This window comes from Symphalangus syndactylus, chromosome 11 (assembly GCF_028878055.3).
Source record: "Symphalangus syndactylus isolate Jambi chromosome 11, NHGRI_mSymSyn1-v2.1_pri, whole genome shotgun sequence".
NCBI lineage: Eukaryota > Metazoa > Chordata > Mammalia > Primates > Hylobatidae > Symphalangus > Symphalangus syndactylus.
In genome coordinates, this window is record NC_072433.2 from 63,516,102 (window position 1) to 63,541,439 (window position 25,338).

General features: G+C 43.9%; 1 protein-coding gene across 16 annotated transcripts in view; it reads right to left on the reverse strand.

Moving 5' to 3' along the window:
• The window catches only part of IQCK (IQ motif containing K), a 140,834-nt gene that overhangs the window by 31,421 nt on the left and 84,075 nt on the right, over positions 1–25,338 (reverse strand). For 7 of the 16 annotated variants that reach the window (XR_008661069.1, XR_008661066.1, XR_010114256.1 and 4 more), the window contains one exon: positions 4,349–4,422. The exons of 7 other annotated variants lie outside the window; for them this stretch is intronic. Coding sequence is in view for 3 of the 9 variants with exons in the window: in XM_055299050.1 (XP_055155025.1) it covers positions 4,349–4,422 (74 nt within the window). In the remaining 6 variants the exon portion in view is untranslated. Of the gene's footprint in view, positions 1–2,009; positions 2,165–4,348; positions 4,423–25,338 lie in introns of those variants that run through there. 2 more of the 16 variants (XM_055299051.1, XM_055299049.2) reach the window with 2 other exon arrangements.

Here is a 25,338-nt window from a genome sequence, read left to right on the forward strand (position 1 = left end):
CTTTTCAACATACTTCTGTACACTAACTTATTAACCCTGCGTGGAAAATCCTTTACAAACCAATTGGATGTACTTTTGATTCTCAATGAATCATTGTCCTAAATGAATTATTGACACTCCTAGAGCTTACATCATATTTGAGCATAAATGAGGTTGTGTGAAGATTTGCTATAGTAACAGTAGGTTAAGAATGAATAGGCCTGTGCTGTCCAATAGAAAGATAATGCAGCCACCACATTTGTAACTTTAAACTTCCTGGCATCTCATTTTAAAAAGTAAAAGCAAGCAGATAAGATTATTTTTAAGAATATATTTCACTTGGCTAGGCACGGTGGCTTACTCCTGTAATCCCAGCACTTTGGGAGGCCGAGGCTGGCAGATCACCTGAGGTCAAGAGTTCGAGACCAGCCTGGCCAACATGGTGAAACCCCCTCTCTACTAAAAATACCAAAATTAGCTGAGCGTGGTGGTGGGTGCCTGTAATCCCAGCTACTTAGGAGGCTGAGGCAAGAGAATCGCTTGAACCCGGGAGGCAGAGGTTGCAGTGAACCGAGATTGTGCCATTGCACTCCAGCCTGGGCGACAAGAGAGAAATTCCGTCTCAAACAAACAAACAAGAATATATCTCACTTAACCTAAAACATTCAAAATCTTATTACTTCAACATGTAATTAATATAAAAAATTATTATGCCAGGCATGGTGACTAATGCCTGTAAATTCCAGTATTATGAGAGGCCAAGGCAGGAGGATTGCTCAAGCCCAGGTGTTCAAGACTAGCCTGGGCAATGCAGCGAGACGTCATCTCTATAAAAAATAAACAAAATTAGCTGGGTGTGGTAGTGAACACCTGTAGTCCCAGCTACTCAGGAGGCTGAGATGGGAGGATTGCTTGAGCCTGGGAGGTTGAGGCTGCAGTGAGCCAAGATTGTGCCACTGCACTCCAGCCTGAGATCCTGTCTCAAAAAAATAAAAACAAAAAATTATTTATGAGTTATCTTACTTTCTGTTTTACATGCTAAGTCTTCAACACTGTGTGTTTTTGCACTTACAACATACTTCATTTCAAGTGCTCAACAGACACATGTAGCTGGTGGCTACTACATAGAACAGCACAGTTCTAGGTTCACCACAGTTAATGCATTAACCACAGTTCTATTTAACACTGACTGCTTACTTCATACCAACTTTTGTGCTAGACGTTGAGATTAAAGAGATGAATAATATTCATTGTAACAATAATTATTTTTATTTTTATTATAGCTCATATTTATTGAGCATTTATCTCCAGACATGGTTTGAAGTATCTTACAAATTTTATTTCATTTTTTATTTTCTTTATTTTGTAGAGAGTCTTGCCATGTTGCCCAGGCTGGTCTCAAACTCCTGGGCTCAAACCTTGGCCTCTAAAACTGCTGGGATTATGGGTGAGAGCCACTATGCCTGGCCAAATATTTTACAATTTTTTTTTTTTGAGATGGAGTTTCGTTCTTGCTGCCCAGGCTGGAGTGCAATGGTGCAATCTCAGCTCATTGCAACCTCCGCCCCCCAGGTTCAAGCAATTCTCCTGCCTCAGCCTCCCAAGTAGCTGGGCTTACAGGTGTGTGCCACCAGGCCTGGCTAATTTTGTATTTTCAGTAGAGACAGGGTTTCACACATGTTGGTCAGGCTGGTCTTGAACTGCTGACCTCAAGTGATCCACCCACCTTGGCCTCCCAAAGTGCTGGGATTACAGGTGTGAGCCACTGCTCCCCGCCTATTTTACAAATTTGAATCACCAAGCCAAGCCAATAAGGCAGAAATTATTATCCCCATGTTACAGATGAGATAATTGAGTTTTAGTGGCTTGCCAAGTCTTACTGGTAATGGTGGAGCTGGAATTAAAACTTGAATGGATTGATTTGAGAAAGTTAAAGTGTAGGAGGAGACACAGGAACAAGATCAATAAGGTATGGTAAGAGTAGGGAAATTGGTGAGTGCAAGGGAAAACAGAGGGGGCATCTAACCTACCCTTGGAGAGGTCAGAAAACTCCTGGGCTGTTTTGAAGGATGAACTAGAGTTCACCATGGGAAGAAGGGATGGAGTTTAATTGTGTTCCTGGGAGAGATACTGGCCTCTGCAAGAGGTGCAGAAGGGTGAAACAGTCTTGGATGATACAGGAATTCTAAGGTGAGAAAGTAACAAAGGGCTCAGAAAGGCCACAGCCACTCACATCCTTCCTCTTCCTGATTCATCTTTCTACCTCTTCACTTGCCAGAGGAGCTGCATCTCACAAAGCAGATTCCAAGACTGGAAGGGAGTGATTTTATATATGTGGATGTGTGTCAACTTTATCTTGAAAGATAAGTTAAAGTCAAAAAAGAATGCTGTGAGATTTCCTGAGAAATGAGATCCAACATTTTCCAAAGAAGTCCCTGACTCAGCTCTCTAGATTAACTATTAAATAGGGCTACTTTGGGGGTTCCCCTTATTTCGGGGGTACCCAGCCCCCACAGCCACAGGCTGGTACTGGTCCATGGCCTGTTAGGAACCAGGCAGTACAACAGAAGGTGAGTGGTGAGTGAGCAGTGAAGCTTCATCTGTATCTGCAGCCACTCCCTATCACTCACATTACCACCCGAGCTCCACCTCCTGTCAGATCAGTGGCAGCATTAGATTTTCATAGGAGCATGAACCTTATTGTGAACTGCACATGTGAGGGATCTAGGCTGCATGCTCCTTATGAGAATCTAACTAATGCTTGATGATCTGTCACCATCTCCCATCACCCCCCCAGATGGGACCACTTAGTTGCAGGAAAACAAGCTCAGGGTTGCCACTGATTCTACATGATGGTGAGTTGTATAATTATTTCATTACATATTACAATGTAATAATAATAGAAATAAAGTACACAATAAATGTAATGTGCTTGTATCATCCCAAAACCAATCCCCCCACCCCAGTCCCCCATCCATGGAAAAACTGTTTTCCATGAAACTGGTCCCTGGCGCCAAAAAGGTTGGGGACCACCATCTTAATCAGCTTTATTTATTTATTTATTTATTTATTTATTTATTTTTCAGAGGGAGTCTCACTCTGCCATCTAGGCTGGAGTGCAGTGGTGCGATGTCACCTCACTGCAACCTCCGCCTCCTGAGTTCAAGCAATTCTCCTGCCTCAGCCTCAAGAGTAGCTGGGATTACAGGTATGCACCACCATATCTGACTAATTTTTGTAGTTTTAGTAGAGACTGGGTTTTGCCATATTGGCCAAGCTGGTCTTGCTCCTAACCTCAGGTGGTCTGCCCACCTTGGTGTCCCAAAGTGCTGGCATGAGCCACTGCACCCAGCAAGCTCCATTCATTTTAAATGAGGCAATAGCTGTGTATTCTGGAGGAACAGTTGCCTGAACTGGAATGAGCATGCAGAACTGGGGCAGTCACATGCCACATGCCCAGGTCAGTGCTTCCCTCTCTAGGCCGTGGTCCCCTCCTGCCTCTCCAGGGACCCCAGGTGCCTAGAAGGGTGGCCTCCTTGCTCCTCTTCTCTTCTTAAAGCCACAACTCAGATCTGCCAGTCTGATAGTCAGGAACTACTGTCTCTCCTGCTGGAAGGGATGCAGGGCAAACTGAAGCAGAAATAGAAACCTGCCAGGCCTGCAGGACCCAGCATTTAAGAGAAACTGGTGAAGGGAGAGCAGGGTGAGGACAGACCAGAGAGCCAGGCTTGTCTAAAGGGGATGGCTGCTCCCCAACTCTGCTGACCATGGGGATGCCACCAAGCCAGAGCTCCATCTCTTGCTTTTTCAGATCACCACTGGATCTTGGGATTTCCTACCTTAGTCCCTGGGCTTCCTACCATGGTCACTGCTATCCTTTGAGGGAGCCCAAGCCTGGGCTCCCAAGTTTCAACTTGCTCGAGTCACCCACACATCCACCATCTTAGGACACAGACACAGTCCCCAAAGGGTGAGATTGAACCTGGTTTCACCATCAGCTACCTCCCAGCCCCAGAACTACCATTCCCTCTCATCTCTCCCCTATTGATAGAGGGGCCACCTCTTCCAACTCTCTTAATAATTTTACATCAAAGAGCCTTGTTGTCCTTTCCTGCCACTGAAATTGTATCAGATTCACAAGTAACCTTAGTGATTTTTTAAAAATTTGCTCAAATACACATAGCATAAGCTGTACCATTTTAATCCTTTTAAAGTATACAGTTCAGTAGCATTAAGTACACTTACAATGTTATGCGACCATCACCGTTCTCTCGTTGCAACACATTTTCATCAGGCCAAAAGGAAATCTCACATTTTTTAAGCAGTGAATTCCCATTCTCCCCTCTCCCTACCCCAGCCAACCACAGACCTGCTGTAGTCTCCACAGCCTCTCTGTGTCTTTAGATCCACAGTCTCTCTGGATTTGCCTATTCTCCATATTTCCTACAAATGGAATCATACAATCATGTGTCCTTTGTGTCTGGATTCTTCCAGTCAGCATATCATATTTTAAGGTTTATCCACATTGCAGCATGTATCAATACTTCATTCCTGAATAATATCTATCATATAGGTATACCATATTTATTTTTATCTATTCATCACTTAATGGAACATTTGTTTTGCCTTTTTTTTTTTTCTGAGACAGAATCTCACTCTGTCGCCCAGGCTGGAAGGCAGTGGTGTGATCTCAGCTCACTGCAACCTCCACCTCCCTGGTTCAAGCAATTCTCCTGCCTCAGCCTCCTGAGTAGCTGGGATTACAGGCACCCGCCACCATGCCCAGCTAATTTTTGTATTTTTAGTAGAGATGGGGTTTCACCATGTTGGCCAGGCTGGTCTTGAACCCCTGACCTTGTGATCCGCCTGCCTTGGCCTCCCAAAGTGCTGGGATTACAGGCGTGAGCCACCACACCTGGCCTTTTTTTTTTTTTTTTTTTTTAAGACAGGGTCTCATTCTGTCACCTAGATTGTAGTGCAGTGATGCATGATCTTGGCTCACTGCAACCTCCACCTCCCAGAGTCAAGCAATCCTCTCACCTAAGCTGGGACTACAGGCCCGCCACCACACCCAGCTAATTTTTTAATTTTTTGTTTTTGTAGAGACAAAGTTTCACTATACTACCTAGGCTGGTCTCAAACTCTTGGGTTCAAGCAATCCTCCTACCTCAGCCTCCCAAAGTACTGGGATTACAGGTGTGAGCCACCAAGCCCAGCACTTAATGGAACATTTGAGTTGTTTCTAGCTTTTGGTTATTGTGAACAGGGCTGCTATGAACATTTGTGTAGGAGTTTTTGTTTATTTATTTATTGAGACGGAGTCTCACTCTGTCACCCAGGCTGGAGTGCAGTGGCGTGATCTCGCCTCACTGCAAGCTCCACTTTCAAGCGATTCTCATGCCTCAGCCTCCTGAGTAGCTGGGATTACAGGCACATGCTACCATGCCTGGCTAATTTTTTGTATTTTTAGTAGACATGGGGTTTCACCATGTTGGTCAGGCTGGTCTTGAACTCCTGACCTCAGGTGATCCACCCGCCTCGGTCTCCCAGAGTGCTGGGATTACAGGCGAATTTTTGTTTAAACACCTATTTTCAATTTGGAAGGGGAGTTGTAGACCTAGAAGTCGAATTGCTGGGTGACATGGGTAATTTTACTTTCAACTTATTGAGAAAACAAACTGGTTTTCACAGTGGCTGAATCATCTTCTATTCTCACCAGCAGTGAATGAGGGTTCTAACTGAACCACATTCTTGTCAACATGTGTTATTTTTGATTTTTTAATTTTACATTTAAATTTCATTTTTAATTTAATTTTTTATTAAATTAAATAGGGTCTCGCTTTTTTGCCCAGGCTGGTCTCAAACTCCTGGTCTCAAGTGATCCTCCCACCTCATTCTTCTGACTAGCTGGGACTACAGGTGTGTACCACTGTGCCTAGCTCTGTTTGTTTTTCACTATAGCCATCCTAGTAGATATGAAGTGGCATCTCATTGTGGTTTAAATGTGCACTTCTCTAATGTTTAATGACATTGAGCATCTTTTCATGTGCTTGTCGCCTGTCTGTATATCTTCTTGGAGAAATGTCTATTCAAGGCCTTTGCCCATTTTATTTGTTTACTTTTTTCTCCCTCCACTTCCCTTTGCCCTTTTAAAGAGTGGGTTGCTTGTCATTTTGTTGTTGAGTTGTAAGAGTTTATTAAATGTTTTGGACACTATACCCTTCTCAAATGTATTATTTACAAGTATTTTCTCCCATTCTGTAAGTTGTCTTTCACTCTCTTAAGTGTCCTTTGATGCAAAAGGTTTTAAATTTTGATAAAATCAAATTTATTTTATTTATTTATTTATTTATTTATTTATTTATTTATTTATTTATTTTGAGACAGAATTTCCCTCTGGGGCCCAGGCTGGAGTTCAATGGCACAATTTTGGTTCACTGCAACCTCTGCCTCCTGGGTTCAAGTGATTCTCGTGCCTCAGCCTCCTGAGTAGCTGGGATTACAGGTGTGTGCCACCACCCTGGCTAAATTTTTTTTTTTTTTTTTTTTTGAGACAGAGTTTTGCTCTGTCACCCAGGCTGGAGTGCAGTGGCACGATCTCGGCTCACTGCAACCTCCGCCTCCCGGGTTCATGGCATTCTCCTGCCTCAGCCTCCCGAGTAGCTGGGACTACAGGCGCCTGCCACCGCGCCCGGCTAATTTTTTGTATTTTTAGTAGAGACGGGGTTTCACCATGTTAGCCAGGATGGTCTTGATCTGCTGACCTCGTGATCCACCCGCCTCAGTCTCCCAAAGTGCTAGGATTACAGGCATGAGCCACCATGCCCCGCAATTTTGTGTTTTTAGTAGAGATGGGGTTTTGCCATGTTGGCCAGGCTGGTCTCGAACTCCTGACCTCAAGCGATCCACCTGCCTTGATCTCCCAAAGTGCTAGGATTACTACAGACATGAGCCATCGCACCTGGCCTGAATTTATCTATTTTTTTTCTTTTGTTATTTGTGCTTTTGGTGTCATAGCTAAGAAATATTGCCAAATCTAAGATAATAAAGATTTATCCCTATGTTTTCTTCTAAGAGTTGGGTAGTGTAGCTCTGTGATCCATTTTGAGTTAATTTTTATATATGGTGTGGGGTAAGGGTCCAATTTCATTTTTGGCATGTGGACACCAAGTTGTCCCAGAGCCATTTGTTGAAGAGACTATTCTTTGTCCCACTGAATGGTCTTCGCACCCTTATCAAAAATCAATTGACCACAGAGGTATGCGTTTATTTCTAGACTCTTAATTCTTTTCCCACAATGCATGTTTTTTTTTTTTTTCAAGTTAAAATGTATGGACTTTCTGTATTTTTAGTAGAGACGGGGTTTCACCGTGTTAGCAAGGATGGTCTAGATCTCCTGACCTCATGATCTGCCCGCCTCGGCCTCCCAAAGTGCTGAGATTACAGGCGTGAGTCACTGCACCGGCCAAAATGTATGGACTTTCTAAATAAGGTATAGGAGTTGTAAATAAAACTAAGTCTATAGTTATTAAATTTTGACATAGTCAATACTGCTTCCAATTTATCATATGAATTACTTCCAAACATGTTAATCACCGCTAGATTAAAAGAGCATTTGGGAAATGTGGAAATATTTTCTACAGAATACATTGTAAGTCTACTGGTGATCCGAAGAGATTTGCCCTTGTGAATTTTTTTTTTTTTTTTTTTTTTTTTTATATGGAATCTCGCTCTGTCACCCGGGCTGGAGTACAGTGGCACGATCTCGGCTCACTGCAGCCTCCACCTCCCGGATTCAAGCAATTCTCTTGCTTCAGCCTTCTGAGTAGCTGGGACTACAGGCACCCGCCACCATGACCGGCTAATTTTTGTATTTTTAGTAGAGACGGGGTTTCACTATGTTGGCCAGGCTGGTCTCAAACTCCTGACCTTGAGTGATCTGCCAGCCTCAGCCTCTCAAAGTGCTGGAATTACAGGCGTGAGCCAACGCACCCAGCCCCCTGTGGAATTTGAAACAAAAGAATAAGCAGCAAAAGCTACCGTGATAGGTCCAGATCCACCAGTGGTGGGGAGCCCAGCTTTAACACACTCACCATCGTGGACATCCTTTAACATTTCAGCTCTCTGATCCTGTTCTTCTACATCAAAGGCCTCTAACAGGTTTTGATAACTAGGAAACTTGGGGAGAAATATTGGGATTGCGGTGATCTCAATCCCTTTCCTCCCAGAAAATTCTAGATTTTTTATGACAATTGATCTGATGCCACCCCAGAGCTTTACTCACTGAGAGGAATTTGGATAGATGGTCTCGTCAAACTCAAGAAAAATAAAGTCCTTCCTATTACTTCCTTTTCCAGAGCATAGGGTGCCTTACTTGTTTTAAGAAAACCATTCAACTGATTTTTTACTCCCAAATAAAGAAGATTAATTGTTTTCAGCTAAACTTAAAAATGGAAGTTTATCTTGCTTAATAGAAAGAAAATACACAATATATCTCTAAATATATATTAAAAAACGGCCGGGCACGATGGCTCACGCCTGTAATCCCAGCACTTTGGGAGGTCGAGGCGGGCAGATCACCTGAGGTCAGGAGTTCTAGACCACCCTGTCCAACATGGTGAAACGTCATCCCTACTAATAATACAAAAATTAGCTGGGCGTCATGGCACATGTCTGTAATCCCAGCTACTCAGGAGGCTGAGGCAGGAGGATCACTTGAACCCGGGAGGCAGAGGTTGCAGTGAGCCAATGTCATGCCATTGCACTCCAGCCTGAACGACAAGAGCGAAACTCCGTCTCAAAAAAGAAAAAGAAAAATGTATATATGTAAAACGTTATATATGTGTACACACACACACACACACACACACAGAAAGTAGTGTGTCATGCAAATCTCAGAGAGGAAAATCAGCTCTATATTAATGTCACAGAACATGGGATAAGCCCCCAAATCTTTTTTATTACAAACCAATGTTTTTACAGTATTTCTTAAAGTCTTATGATCATAAGAATCAGGCATCCTAGACATCTCTGTTCTGGGTAGGATGGGTTATCATATCTTACTAGCCATAACTTTAGCTGTGATCTCAGCAACCCAAACCCTCCTAGAGGCGAAGGGCAGGGGAGGAGGCAAACAAGGGATTAACCCCAACTTTCCCACAGGCTCGTGTTTATCGGGATCTAAGCACACAAGAATCCCCATACTTCTGGACCGCGACAACTGATAACCTTCATGAGAATAAACCCAACGGATCTTCTGAATCATTAAAGGAAGGCCTAGTTAGAATCAGCAACTTGACTATGTTTTATCGCAGTCAAATTCTTTCTTTACAATTGGTTTACTCTTAATGTTTGGAAGGACATACAAGGTGGGTTCGTCATCAGGGACTGTCACTTTTTAAGTCCATGTTTTTCTGGACTGGATTGTTTGGGATATTTACAATGAGCATGTATTGTTTTAGGAATACAAGAAGTGTTTAAAATTTTAAGTTAACAGGTTCTGAGAGGCAAATAAAAGTCCTTTAACTTATAAATAATTAATTTTTCCTATAATCATTCGACTCTCCATTACCTAAATACTCAACAACAACAACAACAAAAACAGAAACATCCATTTCCTCATCATTCTGGAAGCCTGCAATTGTTCATAGGGTTCTGCTGACCAGTTTAGCGTGATTTTGCTCTGTCAGGCCAGAGACCCTTTGCTCTTTTCCTTAATTTCCTTCATTTTGAAGTGAGGACTGCTATTTACCCATAGAGAATACAGCAGCCTTGTTAGTTCATTATCAGGGAAGCCTGGATCCCTAGAGAAGGCTTTTGTGAGCCCTGGGGAAAGCATGCACCCATTGAACTGAGCTAATCCCAGTCATTATCATCCTGATTAGGGAATCAATTTCAATGGCAGTGGTTGTGCCAATCAGCAAATACCATGGAGTGCAGTTTAATGTTTAACACATAAACAATTTCATTGCCAAACAAAGCCTCCCTTACTAAGAGCTTTCTACTTTTATTTTTAAAAAGTACTGTGTGGAGTCTCCATTTGCGCCTTCAAGACGGGAACATAAATAGGGTATACATTATTTATGTCAGTTTTTTTTTAAAAATGCCCATGACACCATGAGATTCTCCTAATTATAGATTGCCCTGATGGAAGCTAGTACAGGGTACCACATTGGTTTTAAAAGCCAACCCTGGATCCGATAGCCTGAGGTTGAATCTCAGCTCCACAAATTACAAACTAAGGAGCTTTGGGCAGGTTCCTTAAACTTCCTGAGCCTCAATTTTCTCATCTGTAAAATGGGGAAAATAAAAATACGTTTTCATTGGGTTGGTGTGAAAATAAGCTGAGATAATACATGCGAAGTGCTAAACCAGTGTCATTACACATAGCAAGCTCTCACTGTTAGTAATTTCTTAAATCAATTGATGAAGTAGTGAGAATAATCTGGATTCAGCTCTCAGGTTGAATCTTACAATTGCTATTAGTACATGGAACCAAGTGGCTGAGGAGCCAGTTATTCAGAAAACTGAAAGCAAGCCTCCTCCCAAGGGTTTACAAAGTGTTGAATATATAAATGATTTCATAATTTTATAATTTTAGGCATTAGCCAGGCAGCAGAAAGAAGTGTTGGCCAGGTGCAGTGGCTCATGCCTGTGTAATCCCAGTACTTTGGGAGGCTGAGGCGGGTGGATCCCCTGAGGTCAGGAGTTCGAGACCAGCCTGGCCAACATGATGAAACCCCGTCTCTACTAAAAATAGAAAAATTAGCTGGGTGTGGTGGCACGCACCTGTAATCCCAGCTACTTGGTAGGCTGGGGTGGGAAAATCGCTTGAACCCGGGAGGCAGAGGTTGCAGTGAGCCGAGATCGCGCTACTGCACTCCAGCCTGGGTGACAGAGTAAGACTCCGTCTCAAAAAAAAAAAAAAAAAAAAAAAGAAGTGTTGCTGTGAGGTGGTGGTTGCAGGCAGAGAAGAGGAGGGAGACTGTTGCCTGGGACTCTGAAATTACCCATTGTGGATCTAGACTTCTAAATTCCTCAGTTGTTTTCTCTGATTCTTGGCAAAACAGACAAAAACCTAGCAACAGCCTGGATGACTGAGGATGATTCCCAGGGCTTTTTCTAATTGCTCTGGAGGAAGGCAGTTCATATACTACAGTTGCTGGAAAGAAGCTGGGGAAATAACATAATGGTCAGGCCTCTTCAGTCATGTTCACAAGAGTGAACCACCGACTTGGTGTGAAATGCCTCATAGAAGGTTCTTAATACATCTTTGCTAATGATGTGACATACTAATGATTATACTGAAGGATTTTATACTCAAGAAAAGCGGATTTCAACATAAAGGAAATACATGTTTACAAAATCTTTTTCAATGACCTTATATTAATAAAATATTCAGAGTTCATAACTCTCTTGAATTCAACTTTATAAGGAAGCTTTGTGATTTCTTCTTAGATCTTTGGCAAAATGAAACAAAACAAAAGCTAGTTTTTCATTCTGGTAATTATTAGTGTTCCTTATTGTCTTAAGGATCTAATGTTTGTTTTTGGTTTTTGAGACAGGATCTTGCTCTGTTGCCCAGGCTGGAATGCAGTGGCGCAATTGGAGCTCACTGCAACCTGAAACTCCCAGGCTCAAGGGATCCTCCCACCTCAGCCTCCCATGTAGCTGGGACTACAGGCACAAACCACCATGCCTAGTTTTGTTTTGTTTTGTTTTGTTTTTTCCTAATTGTAGAGACGGGGTCTCATTATGCTGCCTAGGCTGGTCTTGAACTCATGGGCTCAAGCAGTCATCTCACTTTCACCTCCTAAAATGCTGGGATTATCAGCATAAGCCACTGGCGTCTGGCCTTTAAGGATCTAATTTGTAAAAGCTGTAGATATCACCTATTCCCTGGTATTGTGGAAGTGTTACAGATATTCTATTGAGGTAGGACAGTAGTCCTCTTAGAGTTACGTGGGGCTTTCAGGGAGGTTTAGAAGTGTGTTCTAGAGCAGCATTTTTCAGACTGTTGTGTCATATTAGTGAGTGGCAAATTCATTTGGGTGGCTGGTGAATGATATTAAAAAATAATCAAATGGAAAATATAGAAAATGATAATTATTCCTTTATCATTAAGGACCCTCTCCAGGCCAGGCATAGTGGCTCACGCCTACAATCCCAGCACTTTGGGAGGGTGAGGTAGCTGGATCACTTGAGCACAGGAGTTCGAGACCAGCCTGGGCATTTTAGTGAGACTTCAGCTCCACAAAAAAACTAAATTTTAGCCAAGTGTGATCGTGCATACCTGTACTTCCAGCTACTCGGGAGGCTGAGGTGGGAGGATTGCTTGAGCCCAGAAGGTCGAGGGTGCAGTCAGCATGACTGCACCATGGCACTCCGACCTGGGTAGCAGAGTGAGACCCTGCCTCAAAAAAAAAAAAAAAAAAAAAAAAAGGACCCTCTTTATTCCTAATGTTTTCTGCCTTAAGTCTATTTATCTCATCTTAATATTGCTATATCACTTTTCTTTTGGTTAGTACCTGTGTTGTCGATCTTTCCCCATCTGATTATTTTCAGCCATTCTGGGTCATTTTATGCGCCTATACCTCCAGCATAGAGGCAGATTTCTTTTTTAATTCAATCTGAAAATCAGAGAAGACTTCATTCTATTTACATTTATTGAGATTAGTGATATGTTTGTATTTATGTCTCTCACTGTTTTTTTGTTATAATTTTGCCTTTTCTATCCTGCTTTCTGTTGCATTGAATTTTCTGCATTCTACTTGTTTCCTTCTACTGATTTATTCGTTCATATTCTATTTGTTTTCTTTTCTTTTCTTTTTTTGAGATGGAGTTTCTCGTCACCCAGGCTGGAGTGTGATGGTGCGATCTCAGCTCACTGCAACCTCTTCCTCTTGGGTTCAAATGATTCTCCTGTCTCAATCTCCTGAGTAGCTGGAATTACAGGTGCCTACCACCACGCCCGGCTAATTTTTGTGGGTTTTGTTTTGTTTCGTTTTGAGATGGAGTTTTGCTCTTGTTGCCCAGGCTGGAGTACAATGGCACGATCTCGGCTCACTGCAACCTCTGCCTCCTGGGTTTAAGCGATCTTCCTGCCTCAGCCTCCCGAGTAGCTGGAATTACAGGACCTGCCTCCACGCCCAGCTAATTTTTTTGTATTTTTAGTAGAGACGGGGTTTCACCACTTTGGCCAGGCTAGTCTCGAACTCCTGACCTCAAGTGATCCGCCCACCCTGGCCTCCTAAAGTGCTGGGATTACAGGCATGAGCCACCACGCCCAGCCCTAATTGTTTTCTTTAATGTGTTGTTATAATGTAACAAATTACTTAAAAAAAAAAAAAAAAAGGCTGTCCAGCCTCCTCCCAAACAACATAAGGACTTTAAAATGCTTAACTCCAACCTTCCAATTCTCAACTTTTATATTATTGTTATCTAGTATTTTAGTTTCCCCTAATTTATTTCCCATTGGTTAATAACTATTTAGATCTATCAGCTTCCTCATTCACCATTGTTTCTTGCATCCCACTCCTTCCTTGTGGGTTCAGTTTCCTTCTAGCTGAAGTATATCATTTAGCAGTTCTTTCAATGAGAGATGTGTTTTTAAATGCCTTTGTTTATAGCCCTTGCTCTTGAATGGTAATTTAGTGGGCACATAATTCTAGGTTGAATATTATTTTGTCTGGATTAGAAGATGTTACACTTCCCTGTCTTCTGGCATATACTGCTGCTGATTGGACGTCTATAATCAGTCTCACTGTTTTCCTTTGTAGGTAATCTTTCCTTTAAGATAGCTTGCAGGCTTCTTTGCATAGTTTCACCATGAAGCATTTTGGTATTGTTTTGTCCTTATTTATCTAGCTCAAGATTCATGTTTCTTCAACTTTGGAATATTGTCACTCAATATCTCTATGAATATTGCTTCTCCCTCACTCATTCTATTGTTTCCCTCTGGAATTCCTAGTAGACTTAAGTTGGACCTTCTCATTCTGTCCTTGTCTCTTAACTGCTTTTCCACATTTCCTATCCCTATCTCTCTACTGCATTCTATCTCCCAGATCTGTCTTCCAGTTGACTAATTACTTCTCCAGCTGTGTCTATCTGCTGTTTAACTCATACCTAAAATATGGTCCATGGATCAGAAATATCAGCATCACCTGGGAGCTTATTAGAAATGCAAATTCATGGGCTTCACCCAAGACCCATTTAACAGAGTGGGGCCCGGGAATCTGTGTTTTACCAAACTCTGCAGGTGATTGTGATGCTCACTGAAGTTTGAGAAGCACTGCTTTAGTACATTGATTCAATTGCTTTCATTTCTAGAGGATGCACTTAGTTTTTTCAAATCTGAATTTCCCTCCCTCCCTTTTTCTGCAATGAATTGCCTTTTTCTTTCAGCAAGATTTATATATTTTTTCTAGCAAATCTTAATAATCTTATACTTATTTTATAGTCTCAAATTGCCACTCTTGGGGATTTGGATTTTCCAGTTGATTGTGTCTACTGACTCCCCTCCTTTCTCGTTGGTTTATTTTTTATTATGAGCTCATAACTATTAGTTCCAATTCCAAGTTTGCCCACGTCTGAAATCATAGCTCTTATCCAGGGGTCAGTAAACTGTTTTTTTGTAAAAGATCAGATAGTAAATATTTTCAGCTTTGTGCGTCATATGGTCTCTGTCATAATAATGCGAACTCTGACATTACAGTACAAAAGCACCCATAGAAAACATGTTTTTAAAATAGGCATATTGTATTTCAACAAAACTTTATAAAACAGGCAGTGGGCTAGATTTGCTCCGTGGGCTATAGTTTACAAACACCTGCTCTTGAGTGGCCGTTAGACCCTATAGCCCCCAGCTTCCCTTATTGCCTCTTCCATCTCTCTATATGTATTACATAAATATTAATTTAAGGTTGTTTCCATGGCCGGGCATAGTGGCTCACGCTTGTAATCCCAGCACTTTGGGAGGCCCAGGTGGGCGGATCACTTGAGATCAGGAGTTTGAGACCAGCTTAGCCAACATGGTGAAACTCCATCTCTACTAAAAATAGGAAAATCAGTGGGCGTGGTGGTGCACACCTGTAATCTCAGCTACTGGGGAGGCTAAGGCAGGAAGGCAGGAGAATTGCTTGAAACCGGGAGGCGGAGACTGCAGTGAGCCAGGAGGCGGAGACTGCAGTGAGCCGAGATTGCACCACTGCACTCTAGCCTGGGCAACAGAGTGAGACTCTGTCTCAAAAAACAAACAAACAAAAAAATTAAGGCTGTTTCCTAAATTTACTTGATGACACTGAGATCACTGAAGGTACTTGTTCAAAACAGAATCCCAGACCCTTTCCCTGTAGGTACTGATTTAGCATGTGTGAGGTAGAACCAAGGTTTCAGCATGTTCAGGAAGAAACCTAGGTAATTCTAATGATCTGAAAAGTTTGGGGAACCCTGTTCTAATAAACAGAATGTTAAGAATGAACTTAATGTTACAAGACTTACCATCCTAACATCTGTACAACTTTCAGTTCTTGCTCACAAGAATGCCACTTTGATTATTGCAAATCCATAAAATCTGAGTCAAAAAGGACTGCTCAGGTTATTAATGTATAGTCAGCAAGGCACTATGTCTGTGACTCATGAAGAGCAGCTGCTTTTTGGTGGGGTCATCTTTGCAGTGCCGGATATAAAGAGGCCTCCCAGGAAGCCACACCTATTTTTTGTTAAAGTCCCTTTAATAATAAGACTATATCGCAGTACATATTTGGAAAAGACGGAATTTCCCCCAACAGCTCAGTGATAATAGTTCAGATAAAGTTCACCCAACTGTTCGTTGCACTTGTTTACCCAAATAACCAGGGAATGAATAAGTTGCAAAAGCATTTAAGGTATTTGATAAACTTTCCAACGATTTACAGGGTTAAACTACAGCAAAGTTTGCTATGCCAGAGACCATATCATTGTACAATGCATTGTTGTTGTTTTGAGACAGGGTCTCGCTCTGTCACCCAGGCTTGAGTGCAGTGGCATAATCTGGGCTCACTGCAGCCTCAACCTCCTAGGCTCAAGCAATTCTCCCCAGTAGCTGGGACCACAGGCATGCATCACTACACCTGGCTGATTTTTACATTTTTTGTAGAGACCGGGTTTTGCCATGTTCCCCAGGCTGTTCTCAAGCTCCTGAATTCAAGAAATCTGCCAGAATCTGCCTCCCAAAGTGTTGAGATTACAGGCGTGAGCCACTGCACCAGCCTGCACAATCAATGCCTTCAATGCCTTGATCTCTTCTTTACCACTAATATGTATTCAAGAGCTGACTTTTATGTAGTACTTTCATTACATAATAGTGCCAGCACTGTTTTAAGACTTTCATACATATTAACTTTTAATCCTCAGAACAACCATACAAATTAGAAACTATTGCCATCCCCATTTTCTTTTCTTTTTTTTTTTTTTTTTTGCTGGAGTCTTGCTCTGTCACCCAGGCTGAAGTGCAGTGGCGCGATCTTGGCTCACTACAACTTCTGCCTCCCGGGTTCAAGTGATTCTCCTGCCTCAGCCTCCTGAGTAGCTGGGATTACTGGTGCCTGCCACTGTGCCCAGCTTTTTGTATTTTTAGTAGAGACAGGGTTTCACCATATTGGCCAGGCTAGTCTCAAACTCCTGACCTCAGGTGATCCGCCCGCCTTGGCCTCCCAAAGTGCTGGGATTACAGGCGTGAACCACCATACCTGGCTACCACCCCTATTTTCTTTTTCTTTTTTTTTTTTGAGATGGAGTCTCACTCTGTCACCCAGGCTGGAGTGCAGTGGCGCGATCTTGGCTCACTGGAAGCTCTGCCTCCTGGGTTGACACCATTCTCCTCCTCAGCCTCCTGAGTAGCTGGGACTACAGGCACCCGCCATCATGTCCGGCTAATTTTTTGTATTTTTTAGTATAGATGGGGTCTCACCATGTTAGCCAGGATGGTCTCAATCTCCTGACCTTGTGATCCGCCCGTCTCAGCCTCCCAAAGTGCTGGGATTACAGGTATGAGCCACCGCCCTGGCCAAACATCCCTATTTTCAAAGAGGAAACCGAGTCAAGGAGAGGTAGAATAACTTGCCTAAACTTGTGCATACTGTAGCCAGCGCTTGAACCTACATGGCCTAACTCTAAAGTAGCGGTTCTTAGCTCTGGCTGCCCATTGGAATCTCTTGGGGGAGCTCTAAAAAAAACCCACTGAAGCCTGAGTCTTACCACCACAGATTCTGATTTAACTGATGGCTTCAGGATTGTTATCGCTGCCCTGCTGCTTCTAATGTACAGTCAAGGTTGAGCGCCACTGCCCTCACGTGTGGACACCGAACTCCTCTGCCAGCTCTCAAAGTCAGATCCCTAGACTGGCAGCATCTGCATCACCTGAGAACTTGTTTGAAACACAAATTCTCAGGCCCCACTCCACTCCTACTGACTCCGATTTTCTGGGGGTGGGGCTTAGCAGCTGTGTGTTAACAGGCCCTCTAGATAATTATGATGCGGGCTAAAGTTGGAGAACCGCTGCACTGTGCCCCAGTGAATCACATCTTCCTGGGCCCCTATCCCCTTGAAAACATTGTTGTGCTTCTCACTGAATGAGGTAGTCTATCGCCTCTCTCTTGAATCTAGGCAAGGCTCATGACTGGCTTTGACAGATAGACGGTAACTGAAGTGCTGTGTTGTGCAACTTCCAGAAGGCTTGAAGTTTTTGTTTTTGTCCCCTGGATTGTATCTGCCACAATTTAAGGAAGCTGATGTGGTTTACTGGAGGATGAGAAGCCACATGGAGGAGAACTGCGGTGCCAGCAGCCAGCACCACCTGCCAGACATGTGAGGCCAGCTTGGACATTCCAGCCCAGCCCGGTCACCAGCTGAATGTAGCTACATGATCGAGTCTAGGTGAGACCAGTAGAGGAACTACCCAGCTAACCCACGTCATGAAAAACAATCAACTGCTGTGGTTTGAAGTCATTAAATATTAGAGTGGTTTGTTACTCAGCAGAAGGGACTAGATTGCAGCTGCGCAGTTTACCTTAAACTTTGCCCTGGAGGGAAACTGGTTAGCCCTTAAAAGAAAAGGATGCGGGCCAGGTGCGGTGGCTCACGCCTGTAATCCCAGCACTTTGGGAGGCCGAGGTGGGTGGATCACGAGGTCAGGAGATCGAGACCATCCTGGCTAACACTGTGAAACCCCATCTCTACTAAAAATACAAAAAATTAGCCGGGCGTGGTGGCGGGTGCCTGTAGTCGGGAGGCTGAGGCAGGAGAAAGGCATGAACCCGGGAGGCGGAGGTTGCAGTGAGCCGAGATCGCACCACTGCACTCCAGCCTGGGTGACAGAGCGAGACTCCGTCTCAAAAAAAAAAAAAAAAAAAAAGAAAAGGATGCGGCTGGGTGTGGTGGCTTACGCCTATAATCCCAGCACTGTGGGAGGCCGAGGCAGGTGGATCACCTGAGATCAGGAGTTCGAGACCAGCCTGACCAACATGGTGAAACCCCGTCTCTACTAAATACAAAAAATTAGCTGGCCGTGGTGGCACATGCCTTAATCCAGGCTACTTGGGAGGCTGAGGCAGGAGAATCACTTAAACCCAGGAGGCGGAGGTTGCAGTGAGCCAAGATTGTGCCATTGCACTCCAGCCTGGACAACAAGAGTGAAAACTCCACCTAAAAAAAAGGACTCTAGGAAAGTTGATTTGGCTGGTGCTAACGCCAGGCAGGGGTACTAGGTGGCTCACATGCAGGCCTGGCTTCATGGGCACTGCCCTGTGCAACTGTACAGGACTCATGCTTACAAGGGCCTCACATTTATTTTATGCTCCCCTGACACTATCTAGAAATTCTTAATCACTTTGAACAAGGAGCCCTGCATTTTCATTTTCCTCTGGGCCCTGCAAATTAATATATAACCAGTCCTGCTAATATGCAGGTTTCTCATTTACTCCACACAACCACCCTAGGAACTAGAATTCCTTATTATTATCAGCTTCACATTACAGATAAGGAAAATGAGGCTCCGAGAAGTGAAATACTCATACAAGGTCACATGGCAAGAGAGGCAGGGTGGCACTCAGGCTTCTCAAATCCCTGAGCCCTGGAGCCAGTTCACTGCAGTGAACCCTGTGTGAACCATTGAGTGAAACCTGGAGTGTGGTTTATGTTTTTGTCACATACTTGGGGTACATTGTGACTGAGCAAATAAAAAGGGGGTTTTGCTGATAGCCTGGCAAGTTGGCAAGACATTTTCTGGGCATATTAAGGAAAATGCAGTTGCAGCTCTAACCCAGAGTATATTTAAACAACTACAGGAGCAGGCAGGGGGAAGGGAAGGGCCTGACCTGAGAAGTCAGGCCCGAAGCAGCCCAAATCCACTATTTATAGTGCTGTGGCCTATTTTGGCCTGCCGGGTGGCCCTGAAAATTGCCCTGAGAACTGGGCCTAGAAACAGACCATGGAAACCAGGCGCCTTCATTCTGGGGTATGGCTGGAATCATGCTGGGCACAGACAAAAGTTTTCTTGATGAGCTCAAGGATGTTTTTTTAAAAAAAACAAAACAGGATTTTCTTTGACAGGGAATTAAAAAAAATACTCATTTAAGGAACATCATCAGGAAATGATCAGGAATATATTCTTAGGGAGCAAATGCATAGATCAGACCCAGCCAATACAGAGCTAATACTTATGAGCCCTTAACCATGTGCCAAGCACTATGCTACCTGCACCATTTCATTTATGCCCTCACATATGACCCTGTGACAGCAGCAATATTATTATCCCCATTTTACAAGAAAGGAAACTGAGGCTTAGGAAAATTAAGTGATTTACTGAAGGTCACATTGTTGGCAAGCCAGGATTAAAACCCAGATCATGGCACCCTACTAGGCTGTCACCCATAGGACTGCTTCTCAAACTTCAGCATGCAAAGACTCTCCTGGGAACCATGTAAAGATGAAGCTTTTGATTCAGGAGGTCTGGATGAGACCTGAGATTCTGCATGCCAACCAGATGCCAGTTGATGATGATAATAGCACTGGTTCTTGGATGCAAACAAATATTACAAGTTTTCCTGCTTCTACTTTTATCCTCTTACAATCTGTTCTCTCTGCAGCAGCCTGAGTTATTGTATTGGTCTCCATTGCTGCATAACAAACATCCCCCAGGCATAGCAGTTTTAAGAAACAACACAATTTCTGAGGATTAGGAACATAGGAGCAGCTTAGCTGGGGCGTTCTGGCTTAGGGTCGAGGCTGCAGTTAGGATGTCAGCTGGGCCTGCAATCATCTGAAGGCTCGACTGGGCTGGAGGATCCACTTCCACAATGGCTCCCTCCCATGGCTATTGGCTGGAGGCCTCAGTTTCTTGCCAGGTAGGTGTCCCCACAGGGATGCTCAAGACCAGCTGGCATCCTCCAGAGGAAATGATCCCAGAGAGAGAGAACAAGTGAGCACAAGACTGCTGTGTCTTTAATAACCTAATCTTGGACATGGCACACCATTATTTCTGCCATATTCTACTGCCACACATATTAACCCTGATACAATGTGGGAAGAGACTCCTCAGTAATGGGAATCCCAGGGGGTGGGGGTTACTGGGGAGTCACTGTGGATGCTGACTACAGTTTCCTGATGAAAACTCAGATCATGTCATTCTTCTGCCCATCATTTCTTATCAGAGTCAGAATAACATCCAAAGTTCCAGCATCCAAATGAAAGCTCACCTTTGACTCTACAAGATCTGTCCCCTGACTGCTTCCTCATCTCCTCTCCCATTCACCTCTAGCTCACTGTTTTTTTTCTTTTCCTTTTTTTTTTTTTGGTGGGGGGTGCAGTTTGAGACAGGGTCTTGTTCTGTCACCCAGGCTGGAATACAGCGGCATGATCTCAGCTCACTGCAACCTCTGCCTCCCAGGCTCAAGCCATCTTCCCACCTCAGGTTCCCAAGTAGCTATGACTACAGGTGCGTGCCACCACACTCAGCTATTTTTTTTTTTTTTTGTAGTGACTTCATTTCACCATGTTGCCCAGGCTAGTCTCAAACTCCTGGACTCAAGTGATCTGCCTGCCTCAGCCTCCCAAAGTGCTGAAATTACAGGTGTGAGCCACTGAGCCTGGCCTCACTTTTATTTTCTAATATATATATATATTGTATTTTTTAGAGAGAGAGTCTCGCTCTGTCACCCAGGCTGGAGTGTAGTGGTGCAATCAGAGCTCACTGTAGCCTTAACCTCCTGGGCTCAAGCCATCCCCTCACTTTAACCTCCATTAGCCTCCACCACCATGCCCAGCTCCAGCTCACTTTCACACTGACTCTCTTGCTGGTCCTCAATACATCCAGCACCCTCCTGTTCCTGCAGGCCTTTGCATGTGCTTTTCCTTCTGCCTAAAATGAACTTCATTCAGGTCTCAGATCAAATAACACCTTCTCAGAGAGGCCTTCCTTGACCAAATTCACCATCTAAAATAGTAGCTGAGATGTTTTTTCAGGCTTTTGCATTTCTGACCACCAGACGGCCTCATCCAGACCTGTGCTGTGACTCAAGCAGTCCTGTGGCTCCCCACCCAGAAGTAGACTCAGCACATGAGGACCGCTTTCCACACCCCTATGATTTCATCCCCAACCAATCAGCAGCACCCATTCCCTAGCCCCCCACCCCACCAAACTATCTTTGAAAAACCTCTAGCCTCTGAGCCTTTGGGGATACTGATTTGAGTAATAACTCTGTCTCAAATGTGGCATGGCTGGCCTCGTGTCAATTAAACTCTTTCTTTACTGCAATGCCTGGTCTCTAAGAATTGCTTTTGTTTGTGCAGCACACAGGAAGAACCCATGGGGTGGTTATAAGATGAAAATGTATATTGTGAGCTGCTGAGTTTTGGAGTTTGGGGGTGATTTGTTATGCAGCATTATTGTGACAATAGCTAACTGACACTCTTTGATGTTATGTTACTATGTATTTATTTGTATCTGTTTATAGTCTCCTGAAAGAATGCAAGCTCCATAAGGGCAGGGACTTTGTCTCCTTCCCTGCAGTATGCCTAGCATCCAGAACAATGCCTGCCTGCCACATTGTAGGCACCCAGTAATTACTAGTGAGTGAATATTAGCGAATGAATCGATCTCATTGTAGCACCTGCTTGCTTAACTATGATGCTATATTGCCTTCAAATCAGACCCCAAATTGCAAAGTATCAAAAAATAATTGTCTTGCACAGGAGTTCTAGGCAGCATACTATTTACCAGGAAAATGTGACTCATACACCAAGCTGTTGGCCATTGTCTCTGTGCCAGATGCCATCTCTCTTCACCTGGGCCATATCTGAAGTCAGCCAGAAACGACAACCAACCCCTGCCTGAGAACGGAAGTGCTGCTTTAAATGACACTGGCTCACCTGGTTGGCAGGCTGTCCCCAGAGGAAAGCCAGAGACAGGGCTAATGAGCTCACACAAAGGGAGGAAATGCAACCCACCCCCCTTCCTGGAACAGCTGCAGCAGGAGACGCCCCCCTCTGGAAAGGAGGAAGAGGAAGCTGGGGAAAGCAGACCAACAATGTGGGGAAGCCAGGCACTCAAGAGAAAGCAGAAGGAAAAAAGAATCTGGTGCTTAAACAACTGATTGTTGGAACTTTATGATGAAATATAATAAAAATCAAGACCAACTCCTAAAGGTTTCTTTGGTCCTGCCATCTCAGGGCTCACCCTGAGTTGAAAGTATTGTGAATGAGAAATGTTTGGCTAAATGCCAGCCCATCAGCCACACTGGTAGTGTGTTTTTCTTTAAATACAAATACTGGCCAGGTGCAGTGGCTCACACCTGTAATCCCAACACTTTGGGAGGCGGAGGGGGTGGATCGCTTGAGCTCAGGAGTTTGAGACCAGGGAACATGGCAAGACCTGTCTCTAAAAAAATACAAAAATCAGCTGGCGTAGTAGCTCACAGCTGTGGTCCCAGCTACTTGGGAGGCTGAACCGGGAGGACTGCTTGAGCCCGGGAGGTGGAGGTTGCAGTGGGGTGAGATCGTACCACTGCACTCCAGCCTAGGTGACAAAGTGAGACCCTGTTTCAAAATAAAACAACAACAAAAAAAACCATCACACACACACATACACACAACAAACCTCTTACATCTGTTTAGGAAATAGAACCTCAAATACTTTTTTTTTTTTGAGATGAAGTCTCCCTCTGTCACCCAGGCTGGAGTGCAGTGGCATGATCTCGACTCACTGTAACTTCTGCTTCTCAGTTTCAAGTGATTCTCCTGCCTCAGCCTCCCAAGTACAGGCATCTGCTACCATGCCAAGCTAATTTTTTTATTTTTTATTTTTTAATTTTTATTTTTTATTTTTTGAGACGGAGTCTCGCTCTGTCGCCCAGGCTGGAGTGCAGTGGCGCAATCTCGGCTCACTGCAACTTCCGCCTCCCGGGTTCACGCCATTCTCCTGCCTCAGCCTCTCCGAGTAGCTGGGACTACAGGCGCCCGCTACCACGCCCGGCTAATTTTTTGTATTTTTAGTAGAGACGGGGTTTCACCGTGGTCTCGATCTCCTGACCTCGTGATCCACCCGCCTCGGCCTCCCAAAGTGCTGGGATTACAAGCGTGAGCCACCGGGCCCGGCCTAATTTTTTTATTTTTAGTAGAGACAGGCTTTCACCATATTGGTCAAGCTGGTCTGGAACTCCTGATCTCGTGATCCACCTGCCTTGGCTTCCCAAAGTGCTGGGATTACAGGCATGAGCCACCGTGCCCGGCGAAGAACCTCCAGTACTTTTCAAATAGGAAAGTCACTGATACATAATCACCTCCATACTGACACCATTCATTTCTGCATCTACAGTTTACAGAACACTATCTCCTGTGTTGTTACATTTAGAGACTGGGCACAGTGGCCCACATTTGTCATCCCAGCACTTTGCAGGGCCAAGGTGAGAGAATCACTTAAGGCCAGGAGTTTGAGACTAGCTTGGGCAACATAATGAGACCCCCATCTCTACAAAAAAAATTAGCTGTTTGTGGTGGTGTAAAACTGTAGCCCTATCTACTTGGGAGGCTGAACTGGGAGGATAGTTTAAACTCATGAGTTCAAGTCCGTAGTGAGCTATGATTGCACCACTGCACTTCAGCCTGGACAACAAAGTAAGACCTTGTCTCTGAAAATAAAAAATAAAACATTTTAATTATCATGCTAACTTGGTGAGCTAGACTGGGCAGCTATTATTATTCTTCATCTAAAGAGAAAAAATGTTGTGATTTATCGTTGAGTGATTTGTCCTGGATCATAAAACTGGTAGGTAGCGAAGTCAATTCCAATACATCAGTGGGTCTCAATCCTGGCTGCATGTTAGAGTCACCTGGGAGCTATTAAACAACACCAATCTCTGGCTGGACGCAGTGGCTCACGCCTGCAATTCCAGCACCTTGGGATGCCGAGGTGGGCGTATCACTTGAGGGCAGGAGTTTGAGACCAGCCTGGCCAACATAGTGAGACCCTGTCTCTACTAAAAATGTAAAAATTAGCCGGGTGCAGTGGCATGCGCCTGTAATCCCAGCTACTCGGGAGGCTGAGGCAGGAGAATTGCTTGAACCTGGGAGATGGAGGTTGCAGTGAGCTGAGATCATTCCACTGCACTCCAGCCTGGGTGACAGAGCGAGACTCTGTCTCAAAAAAACAAACAAAAAAAACAAAAAACGAACAAACAAAAACCAACAATAACAAAGCTATCTCTTGTTCTCACTGTGACCAGTTGAACAAGAATCTCAGGGGAATAAGACCCCAGGCATCAGAAATTAAAAACAAAATCTTTCAGTGGATGGCTTTGATGAACAGTGAAGCTCGAGACCATCACGATCCATAGGTTCAAATAAACGAGTCTTACGTAAAAGTCATATGTGTTTATTCATCAGCAGAGTTAAGAACCCCTTCCTTCGTGTTTCTTCTCTTGCTGGGTTCTACAGTGGAATACTGTTCAGCAATAAAAAGGAAGGGACTACGCACACACCCAAACACGTGGGAGAACAGCAAACACATGGAGCCAAGTGAAGGAAGACAGACTCGAAGGCTACGTGATGTATGACCTCATTTATGTAAGATGATGGAAAAGGCAAAAGTATAGGAGCACAAAACAAATCAGTGATTTCCAAGGTGAGATGGGAGCCTGCTTGGTGCCTTTGAAGAACTTAAAGGAGGGCATTAGTTGGCTTTTTAAAAAGAACCCCTATTCAGGAAAATAGAGCCAACAACTGCAACAACGATAACAACAACAGCTAATATTTCTTGTGGATTTACTATGTCCTTGGCACTGTGCCATGTCCCTTATGTGGACTGAAGCATCTGATTCAATCTTCATA